This window comes from Aythya fuligula, chromosome 1 (genome assembly GCF_009819795.1).
Source record: "Aythya fuligula isolate bAytFul2 chromosome 1, bAytFul2.pri, whole genome shotgun sequence".
Taxonomy (NCBI): domain Eukaryota; kingdom Metazoa; phylum Chordata; class Aves; order Anseriformes; family Anatidae; genus Aythya; species Aythya fuligula.
In genome coordinates this window covers 35,637,416-35,652,155 of record NC_045559.1, presented here as the reverse complement: position 1 = coordinate 35,652,155, position 14,740 = coordinate 35,637,416, and the positions used below count along the sequence as shown (strand labels likewise).

The following is a 14,740-nucleotide window of genomic DNA, read 5'->3' as shown; positions in this document are numbered from 1 at the left end:
CACCACTTTTGGTGTGCCAATGTTGTGTATGCAGGAAAAGCAGCTCAGCCAAACACACAGAAGATAATAGCACGTACTCATTTCTCATGTACAAGAACAATAACAGATCCCTTTCACTACATTTAATGAAAACTGTCATAAACATGCAGTATTGCATTTCTGTCATCTTTTGGAGCTGATAGGTTTCAGCAGATTTTTAGAAATCAGATAAGCCACATGCGGGTTCATGTTGAAGGCCAAGTGCTCAGGATGTGCAGCTGTAACTGCAGGCAATGACTGTTCCCTCAGCAGAGCTTTGTAAAGGTATGTCTTAAAACTACACGGAAATGAAAGATATTTTGATATCTGAAATTAAAGGGGAAATACATTGTGAGGTAATATTTCTAAGAAAGAATTCTCTGCTCTTACCTTGAAATATACATTTTTATTCCACAGTGTTTAATTAGCTTTATGTCCACTTTCTTGGAAATGAAACATGTCAATCAAGTAAAGAGTTCACATTTTCAAAACCAACACTTACCAGGAGATACCTTACTGATTGTGTTAAACCTGGTAATTTTCAGCATTCATAATACATTATTCTGTACAATACAGCTTTCCTTCTTATCTTTTCCTCAAAACCAACGGTTGTTCTCATGTTGGATTTTTAACAAGTTCACATGCTGAAAGATATTTTCCTAAAGAAATTTACCACATTACACACCAGCACAGAAATTGTAAAAACAGTCAAAGTTGTTGCCACCCTTACAGGCTACCATCCCTCTACATTAACATTCTCTCTGGAAATTGTTACGAATGGAGGGCCAAACATAGCTCCTGGCTAAGCTAGCCCAACTCTGTTGACTTCAAAAGGAATGCACCTGCCTTGTGAGGTTTCTTTTTTTTTTTTTTTTTTGAATAAAAGCTTCCTCAGAAGGTTAATGGAAATTAAACTTTCAATCTATTCTAGATTTTCAAAAGGGAAATTTATCCTTTATCACTGGGCAGAAATGAATTTTCCAAAGTATTAATGAATTTCTGTCTCATCCATGCTTTGAAGTTTTGATACCATTCTATAAGCTTTTTTCTCCTTTGAATCTTTTCCTGTAAGCTCATTTTTTTTTTCTTTTTCTAGAATAGCAGGAAGCTCTTTCCAGTTTTTAATAAAGATAAATGGAGCCCCCATGGTTTTTAATAATTGTAATGGAGCACTGTGGTACATTGATGAATTTCCGCAATCACCAGGTGTCATTACATCTTCTATCACAGGCAGGGATCCATACGAACAAGCTTCGTAAATCCTATAGCATTCTGTATTTATTCCCACTGGGCTCAACGTCAGATCACTCTGCAGCAAGGCATCCTGATAGTTTTTGAAACTTTCATTTGTTTCTTGAGGCTGCCACCTAGGAAAGTAAAGGGGTTGAACATTAATATTTTTCCCACACACATTACAATGAAAGGTAGAGATATACAGGGACGAGACATACAGGGAAACACTTGATGTACTTCCCAATGAATTTTTTTGGTCTTAAATACTTCAAATCAGTAGAGGCTCGCTTTTTACATCCTTCTGCTCTAGAATGTTAAACAATCTGTTAACCATCAGTCTGCCTGGAGTGCCTCAGAATGTCTGTGAGGTAAGGGTTTATGCCAGACACTACTCATCTCCTGAGATTCTTCATCAGGGTAGCACAGGTTTTCCTAAGCACTGCTGTGCCTACTATCAATCATTTTACAGGCGTTGCTTGGCAAAATTAAGAAAAACTATCAGAACCCTATTCCTGTTACTCAAGACATCTGCTCTACCCATTGAGCAATGAAGAGTAATATCGTTCAGATTAAATCATCCTTGCATAGAACACAGCAAAATATAGCTGCCTTTTTCTTCTAGTAAGATATTAAGACACACAAGGTGCAAGACAAGTATTTCTTCTCCTATCATAATCAAATGTATGTAAGGAAAAAAAAAAGGCAGATGGTCTTTCTATGTAGTATACATAGATCTTTCAAGGCATTTAAAAATATACTTTAAAATATTGAAACAGAAAGGTTGTACTATGAAGCCTTATACAAAGGATGACTGGATACCTTTATTTGCACTGTTTTTTTAAATTCAAGAAAGGATTGTTAATAATGAACTAAGCAAAAATGTCAGAGTATTTTCATGAAGTAAATCAGAGTCTTACTGTTCTCTGGCTGCAATCCAGCAAAGCTTATCAAGTCCATCCTGCTTCAGGATTTCCATTAGAGTTTCCCTCGAAGAGTTCTTATAAACTGTTCCTAAGAAATTACATAGATACGACCTTGGATCGTGTAGCATTGACCAGCTGGGTTCTACAACCGGAAAATTTCTGTAGCTGTAAAAACAATGTACACATTAGATAATGACATGTTTTATGTCAAGAGAAAATACATTTTGCGCTATTTCATGTTTACCATAAAAGATTCCAAGACTAAAAACACCTGTTTGTTACCAATCTACATCTATAAGCAAAGCAGTGCAAGTCCTGTCCAAAAAGTTGGTCTTCATTCCCTCTGTCCCAACCACTCTCTTCTCAAATGTCTCTGTAGACTACTGTTCTGTCTTGACATCAAAGCAATTACATATGCATGCTACAAACACCACTCAGAGACACACTTTTCTGAAATGCTCTGTTCTGGATGCAACCACTAGTTTTGACTGAAAAGGCCAGGATAAAGGCAATTACAGAGTTGAGGTCTCAGTTACCTGACCTCTGGGCATGTTCATCAGCTGAAAACACTGGTAACCTCTCAAAGGAAAAATGTCACTGTGACCTGGTTGCATTCATTAATCTTTGGCTACTAAACAGCTTGCTGTACAAGCTATTCAACCTTGCTTTTAGGACTCAACAAAACCAGTGCAAAATCCTGTGATCCAATGTGAGCTATATGCTATCTTTTTAGACTCATTTTCATTATTATTATTTTTTTTTTGACTGGTTTTTCAAATCTTATGTCAGGAATTTTGGTTAGCTGAAAAACTGCTTCAGCAGAAGGGTTGGCACTAACTTTTTCATTAAATAAAGTTAATTTTATATTTTTGTCTGGAACAGATGAATGGTAAGAAGTCCTTTTTTTCTGCCCCTTAATGTTCTCGAATTAAGATAGAGATTCCTTCCAATGTCATTATTTTAGAGGGATCACTGTTCTTTACTTTCCTGCTATTTGAAGAAAAAATACACCCTGATACCAACTCTTTAGTGCTTTTAAAGGTGGTCTCTATTTTCTTTCATAGCAATTTCTTAATTGTCATTCATAGTTCTGAACAGACACTCACTTTCCTGACCATCCAATATTTTTAATGAACAGCCGTTTCCTAGTTCTTCTCCTACCTGATGAATGTCAATTTACCTACTCTCAGAGAATCGTTTTTTTCATTCCAAGCATTTTTGCAGCTTCCTACATCTTTCTTTTCCCTCTTCCCTTGGAAAATCCGTCCCATTTACATAACTTTAACGACAATTTTTGCAACTGTTGGTGTAAAAGGGATGCAAAGCCCCATTCTGATACCCTATCTATCTTACCCCATCCAGCTTTGCACCTGAGTTTACTCCATACAATTTGCAGACTGTCTCAGTATAGATACTAAATTCAAATACAACACGAGTTATGAAAACAATCCTGAATTCTTTTCTTCTTATATTACTACAGTAAGTAGCTACAACAGTATTAACTCTGTTAATATAGAGCAAACAGGAAGGAGTACATCTAACTGAACCAAACAGGTATTTGCTCCAGATAAACAGCCTGAGCACTAAGTATAACAAAAAGGTTTTGTGAGTAAGCACTTAAGCCAGTTTATGCTACTGTGATACTGGAGTGTACTAATCCCAAATGGGAGCCATCCCATTTCCTTTTGAGAGCCAAAACAGGGGTTAAAAAACAGTACTGCCAGTACCACTGCTTTCCTGTCTGAAACAAGCAGTAGCTGGAACCTTTTTACATAAATACCTTTTAAATCCTTGTGTCATAATTATCTTTTAAATCCTCATGCATGTATTACATCAGCAGTTACAATAAATCTCAAGAGCGAATCTACTGAAGTAGAAATAATCAAACTGAAACCCCCCCTGGACACAGGTTCCTTTTTTTTTTTTAAAAAAAAAAAAAAAGCTCCCTAAATCCTAGCATTCTTTTTCTATGTTATTATTTTAATTGTTAAATGTAATTTCCAAAGATTCCAATGCTTCATTTAGAAAAGCACTACCAGGACCAAGTTCTACAATTGACTTATAATCGTTTTGGGAACTAGCAGTAACATTCAGATGTATTTTCCATACCTCACACATAACAATTAAGTTTCAATTATAATTTGTGTCTACAGCACTTACGTGGCTACTCCTAAAGGCCACTGGAAAATATCTTCTTCATTTACCAATGCGTAGTCATATGTTACAAAGAGCAGATTTACAAATCCTCCGTGTTTTTTCAGGTATGGTTGAATCCATTCGTTGTTGCACTGCTCATTTCCAAGCAGCACAACAGCTACATGCTGTATCTTGTGAGTCTGGATTAACGTTTGTGCGTAATGCAACCACTGAGTGGCGTAAGCGATCTTTGCTTTTTCTCTTCCATTCAGAACTAGCACAACATTTTCAGCTTCAACTGAGAAGTAGCCAGGAACTACAGATGGACCAGTGATGAAGCTGTGAAAACCGAAATACAAACAGTAAACATCCTTAAGACAAATTATTGACCTTAATCCTCATCATCCTTACAACACTCTAGAGATTTTTTTCTTCAATAAACTAAATGCAATATACCGTGAAGTACCTATGCATCTGTAACCGTTTCTGTTGTTAACTACAGCTATAACACAGAAATAAAGTTGCCTTTACTTAAATGTGTCTTTGTGAGGAACAGCTGGCTGGTCTGGTGTTTGATTTTTCTCTGAAATTTTGGTTATGGTAAGGTAACCAAAAAACAGACTGCATCATCTGATATTCAGTAAAATCTGTAACACGAGAGGTAGGTACCTAAAGGTAAACTTATGATGCTTGTATAACCCAGGACAAATTTCAGGTTTTGAGTTTGTAGCACAAACATTTTAGGTATAAAATTGCACATTGTGATCTATCACAATATAAAAATAAATATATATGAAACAATAAATATAACAAAGGCATTTCAATCATGTAGCAAAATCATTACATCACTGATAATTTAAAAGTATCTGAAGTACAAGTACATGAACAGCCGTTTATGAACTGCCACTAAGCAAACCAGTGTTTGTCAGCTCTTGCTCTTCAGTTAACTGCTGTTTTAACAGACTATTGACTGAACTCAAAGGATTAGTGATTACACACCTCAGGAAAGAGTGGAGGAGAAAAAACAAATTAAAAAAAAGAAGTTTTTGTTCTCCTCAGGAATCAATGAAGTGTTAGCTCTCTAGGTCTTCAGCATTACTATATTTTTTTTCAACTACCAGCTATACTTAATTTAGAATAAGAGAATTTTAATGGAGAATGAACTTGAAATGCTGACTGACAGCTAGTTTCAGTTCAAATGTGTTTTGTAAGAATAAGAAAATTCACATCAAAAGCCATACAAACTACTCCAGTGAGGATACCTGGAACAGACTGACCTTCAGCAAGCATGTTCTAAACCTGAGTTAGGCTGTCATCGTGCTGCCTCTGTGGGAGCGGCACATCTTGGAGCCAAGATTCGGGAGACACACGACTTGGAATTAAGACTTTTAACAGATCAAATGTAGATCAGGTCAATACTTGAATCCAAACATACAGTGACAAAAGACTTTGTAGGGCACAAGGACAGTGACATCCTCATCACTGAGATTCGCAAGAGAGAACATCAAAATACCTATAATAGCGAGTGGGATATGAAGTTGCCTTGATGACCACCTTGTAAAGGAGATCTGGGGGAAACGGATTTTGTCTATGGACACAGTGCTATAAGGCTATGAACTTCACAGGAGTAACAGGATGAAGAGGTGGGGAAGCAATGTGTGTAGGAGAACGTGAAGCTTAGAAGCATGAAACTGCACCAGAGGGGGAACGCTATGAAAATCCCATACTATAGTACAAAAACATCATACTGAAGTTGTGATATTATCTCCAAGTTAGAATACAACAGGGACTGGGAAATGTAAGGGGGATTACAGAAGCTACTAAATTAAGACGTGCAGTAGCACTAGGAGAGTCTCACTATTCCCAGGGAAGTAGACACTGCACCAAGCCTGTCGGAGTTTAAGAAGTGTTTGGACTGTGCACTCAGTCACATGGTCTGAATTTTTTGGGTTGCCAGGAGTTGGACTCGATGATCCTTGTGGATCCCTTCCAACTCGGCATACTCTGTGATTCTGTATAGACTATCTAGTGATATATGGAGATGACATTTTTTACTCAATAAATTACTTGCTTCCCATGAAGTCCTTGATTTTCCTTGCTAGTCTTAGAACCCCTATGAACCTGGTTCCAAAGGTGATAGTCAGACAGCCTCTCTGAAACAGCAATACAATTAACACCATACCAGAAGAAAACATGCCAAATATATCCAGCATGGATACTTGATATGAAATAAAGGAATTACTTAAAAACAAGAAAATCAAGAGACCAACTCTGAGAGAAGTAGTACAACTAACTGTTTAAAAACACTGTATAAGAAGTCCGGGTAAAGTGTGTGCCCCAATCCAAGAAGGAAACAATGCAGCCTGTCCACTCTCCCCATGGTGTCCTAAACATGAAGCACTACATCAACAACAAGAACTTGGACCTGGATGGTTTGCACTTGAGAGTTCTGAAGAAACTTGGATATGAAATTGCAGAACTACTGGCAAAAGTATGCATAGCAGTCGTTATGAAGAGACACCATGCCTAATGAAAAGCAGCACCACTCCTACAAAAACATCTTGAGAAAACTCCAGGAGCTACAGACCAGTCAGTACGACTTCCCTCTCCAGAAGAATCTATAATAAAGAGTAAGATCACCGATCACACATGCAGATAAACACGGCTCCTATAGAGCTGTCTCACTAATCTGATGGAGATCCATTGAGTGTTTTAGTAAGAATACAGATAAAGGGAATCCAGTAGAAATAGTGTATTTGGATTTTCAAAAAAAAAAAAATCAATGAAGGCTATTAAGGAAACTAAATTGCCACAAGCTATCCTTTGGGAAATCATATGGCAGGTAAAGAAGTCTTTGCTCATTAATTTTGTTGGCCAGTATGTTTTCATTCAGGTACCTGCAATTAATGGCTGTGGTTTACATAAAGAGGACAGGAGAATGGGGCAGAAGAAAACTGTTGAACAACCAACCAAGTCTATCAGGGCCTGGGGGAAAGAAGCTCTGAACGTTAAAATAGAGAGGGGTGTGACTCTCAACAGAACAAACATTTAGGAATGTTTTTACTTAATGGTAAGTTTGACACCTTCTTCTCTACAAACATCCTCCTGGATGACAAGAGAGAGAAGGATGTGAATCGCTTCAGGCCAAGGAAGCTGATAAACTCTTCCTACTCCTTGAAGGAACATGCCAACACATCACTAAAAATCACAGCTCAGCAGCTCCTTCTTCACCTGTGTTGTTATGTAAATGTCCCTGAAGTTCATGTAGAAGTTGATAGTTTCAGTATCCTTTAGGCAACTTCCTGAGTAAAAACTTAAAAGCCATCAAAACGTGCATTTTCCACCATAAAGATATGCATTGGGCTTATTCATGCAAGTGTATTCAAGTGCTATTTTGGCATTTCTGTGTCTTCTGATTTGATGTTCTTTAAAAACATTCATGTGAGCTCTATGTTTTAACAATCATTAGACTTACCACAAAACTGCACAGCAGCACACATTCTCCAAATATGTCACCTCAGCTAGCTCCCTCTAGCCTCATCTAGTAATCAAATGGAGATAATTTACCTCAGCTAGACAATAAAGAAGTCAACAATTCCAGAAAATATTTTTATGACTGAGCAGCCAAAATCATACTAATTTGTCCTCACAAAAAGCTACAGATTATCATTTCCAATTTGACTAAAAAGTAGAACTTCAACTATTTTATTTCAAAATCCCAATCATTAAAATCACAGTTATATTCACATATTTTCTGTAATTTTCATAAAAAAATCTTACTAGCCTGTCAAATATTAACTGCTGCTATATTGGTACCCGATATAAACTTTGTATTTTCATAGGATTTAACGTTCAAGTTGAAGTTAAAGGCTATTATCCCCAATACCTCTAAATATAACAAGAAGATATTCATATGTTAGTATGAAAGTCTTTCTTTGAGAGATACACATACACAGACCATGTGAGGTTATTATTCATCTGAAACAGGCAGACCAGAAAGAAAATATCCATAATCAGTCAAGTGATGGTTTCAGTTACATGCAGCAAATTATTTCTTATTAAGATGAAAGGCAAGGTCTTGAAAAATATCCTTGTGTGCATGCCAAGAAGACAATGTATATGATAGAATGTCAATGATCTGTATTGGTTTTGAGATTTTGTATCTAGGAAAAAAAAAAAAAAAAAAAGAGTCTCTTCCCACCAGCAAAACACTACAGGCATCGCTCCCTACTGAAAAAAGGTATTATTGTATTCTTTCTCTGAGTCTGTGAATGGAAAGATCTCTTGATCTCCATGAAGGAGATGACCAAGCAGCACCATTCATAGTTTTTTCACAGTTCTTTCAAATACAGAGATCTTTGCAAAAGAGCTGATGAAATAGCTTCATAGCTTTTGATTTTTAATAGCAGTGTATTTGGGCTAAAATTTGTTGGTTTTATCAAGTACATTTTTCCATTCATGTAACCATTTATTGCGGTAATATTAAAGGAGAAATTGTATGCATACTTCTCTGTTATCAAAACACTACAAAATTAAAGCACTTGCAACTGATATTAAAATAATTGCAACTCTGATAGACAAAATATTGCACCGATGCATCTTATCATGCTCTTTAACAAACTATGCATTGGAAAGCTAAATTTTGCACAGATTAAGTCAACTTCACAAATACAGTACCTGAAGTATGTTTTTCCCGCCTTTTGGCTTCCTTCTCTCCACGGTGCAGTCACATCAGCTGGCTCAAGATGCCCTTCAAAAATATGTTGCCAAAGGTAAAGACCTACATAAATGATGAAGACATGATGGTCAATTTGAATGCACATACCTTGCCTACTCCACACTACCAACAAGACAAAAAAAATTGCTTAAGAAATGTCAAAGCTTCCTATATAATGCAGACATTGCCCCCCCAATTTCTGTATGACTTGATAATTAAGATGAATTTTTCAAACATCAAAGCATATGAAAAGATTCTTTGGCTGTCAAAATATCAGTAGATGAAGATATATCACACTATCACTTCTGCTAGCATCTCTTTCTGGTACAGTTAACACTTAAAAATTAACAAATATTAATCTCCATTTTAAGGACAACCATACTGCTCTTAAGCTATATTGAAATACACCAAATTTTATGTCAGAATACCAATGTGTTCTGCAATACTACATAAAAATTCAACTTAAACTGGAAATTTCGCATTTCTAAAAAAGCTGTAATACAAGCAACAAGATGTCTTCAGCAGTAGCTAAAAATCTTAAGACGACCTTGGCCCCCGGTTCATGTTGAGAAGTCTCTCAGTGTCTTCTACAACAGAACATTTTTCAAGTTCATCAGTGATTATATTAGTATGGTACACAAATTACCTTATTTCTCACTGTACAATGCTTTAGTTCATAAAGTGTAAATGTTACAATTATTCTGTTTTAACCAAATAAGATGCCTGTTTATCTGTTGCTCTGTAAACTACACTGGCTTCAAAAAGTAACTCTGCTATTTGCGTGACTTTCCCTGGATAGAAATGAAAAACAGCTCCCAAAAGAACTGATACAAAGAATCTGGCACCTAACTACTCTTATATTGGTATTAAGATATTTTTGAGTAATAGCTTCTATTTCTTTAACACTTTTCATTTATAGATGTCCACATATTTTAATCATATACATACATTAGAGTCAACTAAAGAAAAAAAGGCAAAGTGATTTATCAGAAGTTGTGATTACATAGGCCTAGATTACATCTGCTTACCAATTGCTGCTTTTCCCCAAATCTGTACTCTAAGACTGGTTTGTTCTAGGTGAGATCTTGCATTTTTTATCATCTTAACGTTATTTTCATATCTCTGTTGAGAAGCAATCTGTTCATTCTTCTCATCAGCTTCCCAAGGATTCCACTCTTCGTTTCCCAAAGAAACATGATCGTTATCTAGGAAATCCAAAAAGAGAATTTATATAAAAACTCTGGGCTTACAAATGTAGAAAATTTATAATTTTTCTGGTGAGTACTGAATTCCAAATACCCTCTTAGTCAGTATAACATAGTTTATATGAAAAATAATTTAAAATATGTTTATGTCGATGACATAACTCTATACACGCTAAATGAACTAACTGACAGGCAGAAAAACAAACAAAATGTGATTTTTATTAGGAAGTGTGCAAACTGCTTGATAGATAGGGGTCTAAAGGTAGAATCGGGGCACGTCCTCCCCAGATAGGTTCAGTTTTCCCTTCCCTTCCCTTCCCTTCCCAAGGTGGCGCCCGCCCCGCCCGCGGCACCCACAAAATGGCGGCCGCCAGCGCAGTGCCGGGGGGGGGGCCGCTCGTCCCCGCGCTCCCCTCAGCCCCCGGCGCTGCCCGGGCTCCCCGGGCCGTGCCCGTTGTTCGCCCCCAGGCCCCGTCGGAGCGATGCCGGCCGCGGCCGTGCCGCTGGTGCCGGGCAGGCCCGCGGCGGGCGGCTGGGAGCGGGCTGCGGGGCGGGGGGCGGCCGCCGCTCTCACCTCGCGGGCCGCGGCGGTCCCTGTGCGGCGGGCGGGGGGCGGCCGGGCGGCGGGGCCGCAGGAAGACGGTGTAGGCCGCGTAGAGCGAGAAGAGGCCGTAGGCGAGCAGCAGGGCGGAGCACAGCCGCCTGCGAGCGCCCCGCATGCCGCCCGGCGGGAGGGGCCGCGGCCGCGGCTCCGGGCTGCGTCCCCTGGCGAGGAGGTTCAGAGGCGCCCCCCGCCATCGGGCTCCGCGGCCGGCCCCGAGGGGTCCCGGCACCGTCCTCTCGCCCCGCTCCTCAGGCGGGGAGGCCGGGCCATGGCCGAGCCCTGCGGGCTGCGGCTGCTGCCCCACAGGCGAGGCGCTGCAGCTGCCTCACGAGCCCTCCCCCACGAGGGCTTCAGGAGGCCAAAATGCGAAAGGAAGGATATATGCATATATTTTTGACTAAGCATCAGTCCTCTAAAGCTAGATGCTACAATATCTCTCAAGCCCCTGCCAGGCCTTTTTCTAACACCATGATCCTACTGATAGCCGAAGCACAGTGCCCTTCACCTACTAAAGCACGGTCTGCTACAGCATGGGCTATAACGCCACATACAGCCTCACAGCCTGTTTTGAATCTAGGCGTTTTTCCTTTATTTATTTATTTATTTATTTATCCTTACAAACACTAAACTTTGCTCTAACTCTGACCTAAAACTTGTTGAATGGACCCTCTGCTTGCTCCCAAACAAAATGTACCTGGTCTGTCTTAGCAGGCCTTCCGAGACAGGTTTACAATCAGCCCGCTGCCAAGTCTTAAATGTAATGTAATGACCTACACACGCACAGAACTAGAAACGCACCCTGATGACCATCAGTGGCAGCAATGATTCCTTTATTCTGGTATCCTGTTCTTGCGGTTTGTGTCAGCTTGACTTATTTTTTTCTAGCCCAGCTCCTAGCCCTAAATTTAACCCTGGCTAATTCTGTCCATTTAAAACCTGCATATAATGCATTTATCAAGACTGGTGGTAATCTGTTTCCAAAGTGAAGGTCAGTAGACTTGTTGCCTCTTAGGCATCATGGTCACTTTCCTTTGATTATAGCGATTTGTAATTTTATTGGATAAGTGCGCTAGATAAATGCTTTCAAAATGATGACCAAGTTTTTCTCTTGCCTAGTGTTATGTGAATGCACAATGAAGTGGCATAGTCACATACTTTGGGAAGACCAGAAGCATGGAATATTAAATTATCTTCGGCTTTAACTACAGCCTATTTTTTAGACTATCAGTAACTGGATTCATGTGCTGAACTGCAAAACTTCATCGGAAACCCTTGTGCAAAGAGTTTACAATTTAATTAAAAATACAGTAATAAAAGTATGCTAAACAGTAGAACCAAAATGGAAGAAGAGAACAATAGAAATGAGTTAAGAAGGACTTAGAACAGTCTTACAGCAACTGTAGTAGACTGCCCTCATAGTAGATGACAATGTTTGATCACTTGGAAAGAAAATCAAATGCAGAAAATATAGTGAAAATAGCTGCAAGAAGGAACAGCATATACTTCCTGAGCATAAAATTTTAATCTTATATTTCCTACCTATATTAATTCATTTTACATTTTCCAAGTTGCATTTGTTCACTTCATGGGCAGAACAAGATGGAAAATGCTATAAATAGTGTAAAAAATGTATTCATTTCATAAAAAGAGCTTTGGCTCCTGTGCAAAATATCCATCAAGTTCAGTATAGACTGAACTAGTCTATACTGAATCTATACTGAACTACATAATATATATATATAATATTATATGTAATTTATATTATATATTATAATATTATATTATATATAATATTATATATATTATAATATTATATATAATATATATATTATAGTATATATATAAAATATATATATATACTGAACTATATAATCATACTGAACCTACAATGAATCTATACTGAACTAGTCTATACAGAATACTAGTAGATGCCTTTCCTATAATGCAAACTCAAATGATATAGAAACTACTGTGACTTAAGAACATATTTAATGTTAAGAATATATGGGGGACAGGGGTGTGTGGAGTTAACAGAAAGCCTGAGGAATAAGGATCTTAGAGTGGGAGATTTGTCCAGGGACTATAGAGTGATAAGTCTTACAGGAACATAAAACCGGTAGGAACTACCTTAACCATGGAGTTTCCTGAAATCATGGGAAATCATGCAGCAGATGTCAAATTTAGGAGATGCCTGTACTTCATACAGAATGTCTGTGGCAGCCTACAAAGGCATAGCATGTAATACTTCCTAGTACTCTATGACAAACTTCAGATATGCTGTAGAAGAACAAAAGCCAAGAGAGGAGGAGAGCGTCAGTAATGTCCTAGGCAAACACAAACAAGATATTTAAATCTCCTAGATGATGCTAAGAAGCAGACATCTGCAGTGTAAGAGGGGATAAAAAGCCCAACAGCAGCAGCTAATGAAACATGGAAAAATCATAAAACAGCAGAATTGTAAAGTACATTCCTAAAACAGAGGAAGTATAAAGTACATTCAACAAATGCCTGTTCTGTTCAAGAATTCATTACAACAAATGAAAGTTAACCCGGAGTTTCAAAATGCTTATAATGAATGTGGCTGGAAGCCTGTCAGAACACATTCTGCTATACATCAGGTCATTTTGAGTAACCAGCTGTAGAAGTAAGCTTTTTTTTCTTTACTGTAAATAGTATTTTTTTCATACATATTATGGTAAAAAAAAATACTTCATACTTTTTTTTTTTTTTTTTCTTCACTGCTCATTACTGTTTACAATAAATTATTCTCTTATCTCCTCTACACCCTTCAAACAAGTAGCGTTGTTAAATTCTACAGTGTTAATTGTTGTATGTTAGTCTCTGCTCACTGTTAGGTTGGAATTGATTGACAGATGTCACCGGGAAGTTGTAGAAAACTATATAGATCAATACGTAAAGTAGGCAGACCTGAGCAAGGTTTTAGGGCACAGCTGGAATGAAAGAAGGCATCAGTTAGACACCTAATCAGAACACAGAATGAAGGCAGTTGTTGCCAGAATCTCTACGGAAAGCTTTTGGGGTATAATTACTGCTCCATTAGTCCTGCTTTCATTAATTAAGAAGTCTGCAGAAACCTTGCAGATTAGTACTGCTTGCAGAATGTAGAAAGCAGTTGATACTGCAATTATTATTATTATTTTTCTGCAAAGGCCAGAGTCTCCTATTAGGCTGTATTGTACAAGTCTGAATGAAAGGGAAAAGTCTGCAGGAGGCAATTAAAGAAATTAAAGACAGAGAGAGGCCTTTCTGCAGGCCGCAGATCACAGCACCTGTTCTTGGAGGTTTTCCTCTGGATAGGTCTCTTGTGGTTAGAGAAATGACAGCCCCTAGTGCTAGATTAATGGAAATACTTCTGGCTGTGCTTTGTATAAGTACACCCTAACATCACTTTGCAGGCAGAATCTGGCTGAGGTTAACTTCGTTTTTACCTGGCTGAACTGTTAGCTTGATGGGGTGATTGCCTCTGGTAGAGAGGTGATGGTAAGCAGCTGCCAATAGTGGGGAAAAATTAAGGGCGACGACCTCTTCTGTTGGTACAGCGGGATCAATGAGAAATTGTTCATCCATGGCCTTGAAGTTTCTGAGTTAAAATGAGAACAGTTTCTTCCTGAGAAACTGATGCACTGAAGACATGTCAAAATAAAGGTTTTTTTTTTTTTTTTTTTTTTTTTTCATCCTAATGAAATGCAAACCTAACTGCCAATCTCCTGTGTTTGTCTCTGATACAAGACATATCTATCTGGAGACATTTTTAGAAACCCAAAGGTTTTCCTCCTGTGTTGCATTCATTACATTTTACATTACATCAGGAGGGGGAAGGACCGGCTGCTCATGGATGGGATGGGCATTGGTCAGTGGGTGGTGAGAAATTGCATTGTGCATC

The 14,740-nt window shown here is 38.3% G+C and overlaps 1 protein-coding gene across 1 annotated transcript; it reads right to left on the bottom strand.

Annotated features, from left to right (window-relative positions):
• Window positions 1-404: 404 nt before the first annotated feature.
• RXYLT1 (ribitol xylosyltransferase 1) lies at window positions 405-11,144 on the bottom strand. Its single transcript, XM_032207578.1, is given in 7 exon segments — window positions 405-1,101; window positions 1,103-1,385; window positions 2,169-2,339; window positions 4,335-4,649; window positions 8,988-9,090; window positions 10,056-10,232; window positions 10,807-11,144. Coding segments are annotated over 7 exon segments (1,329 nt in total). The 5' UTR covers window positions 10,952-11,144; the 3' UTR covers window positions 405-966.
• Between the last annotated feature and the right edge of the window lie 3,596 nt (window positions 11,145-14,740).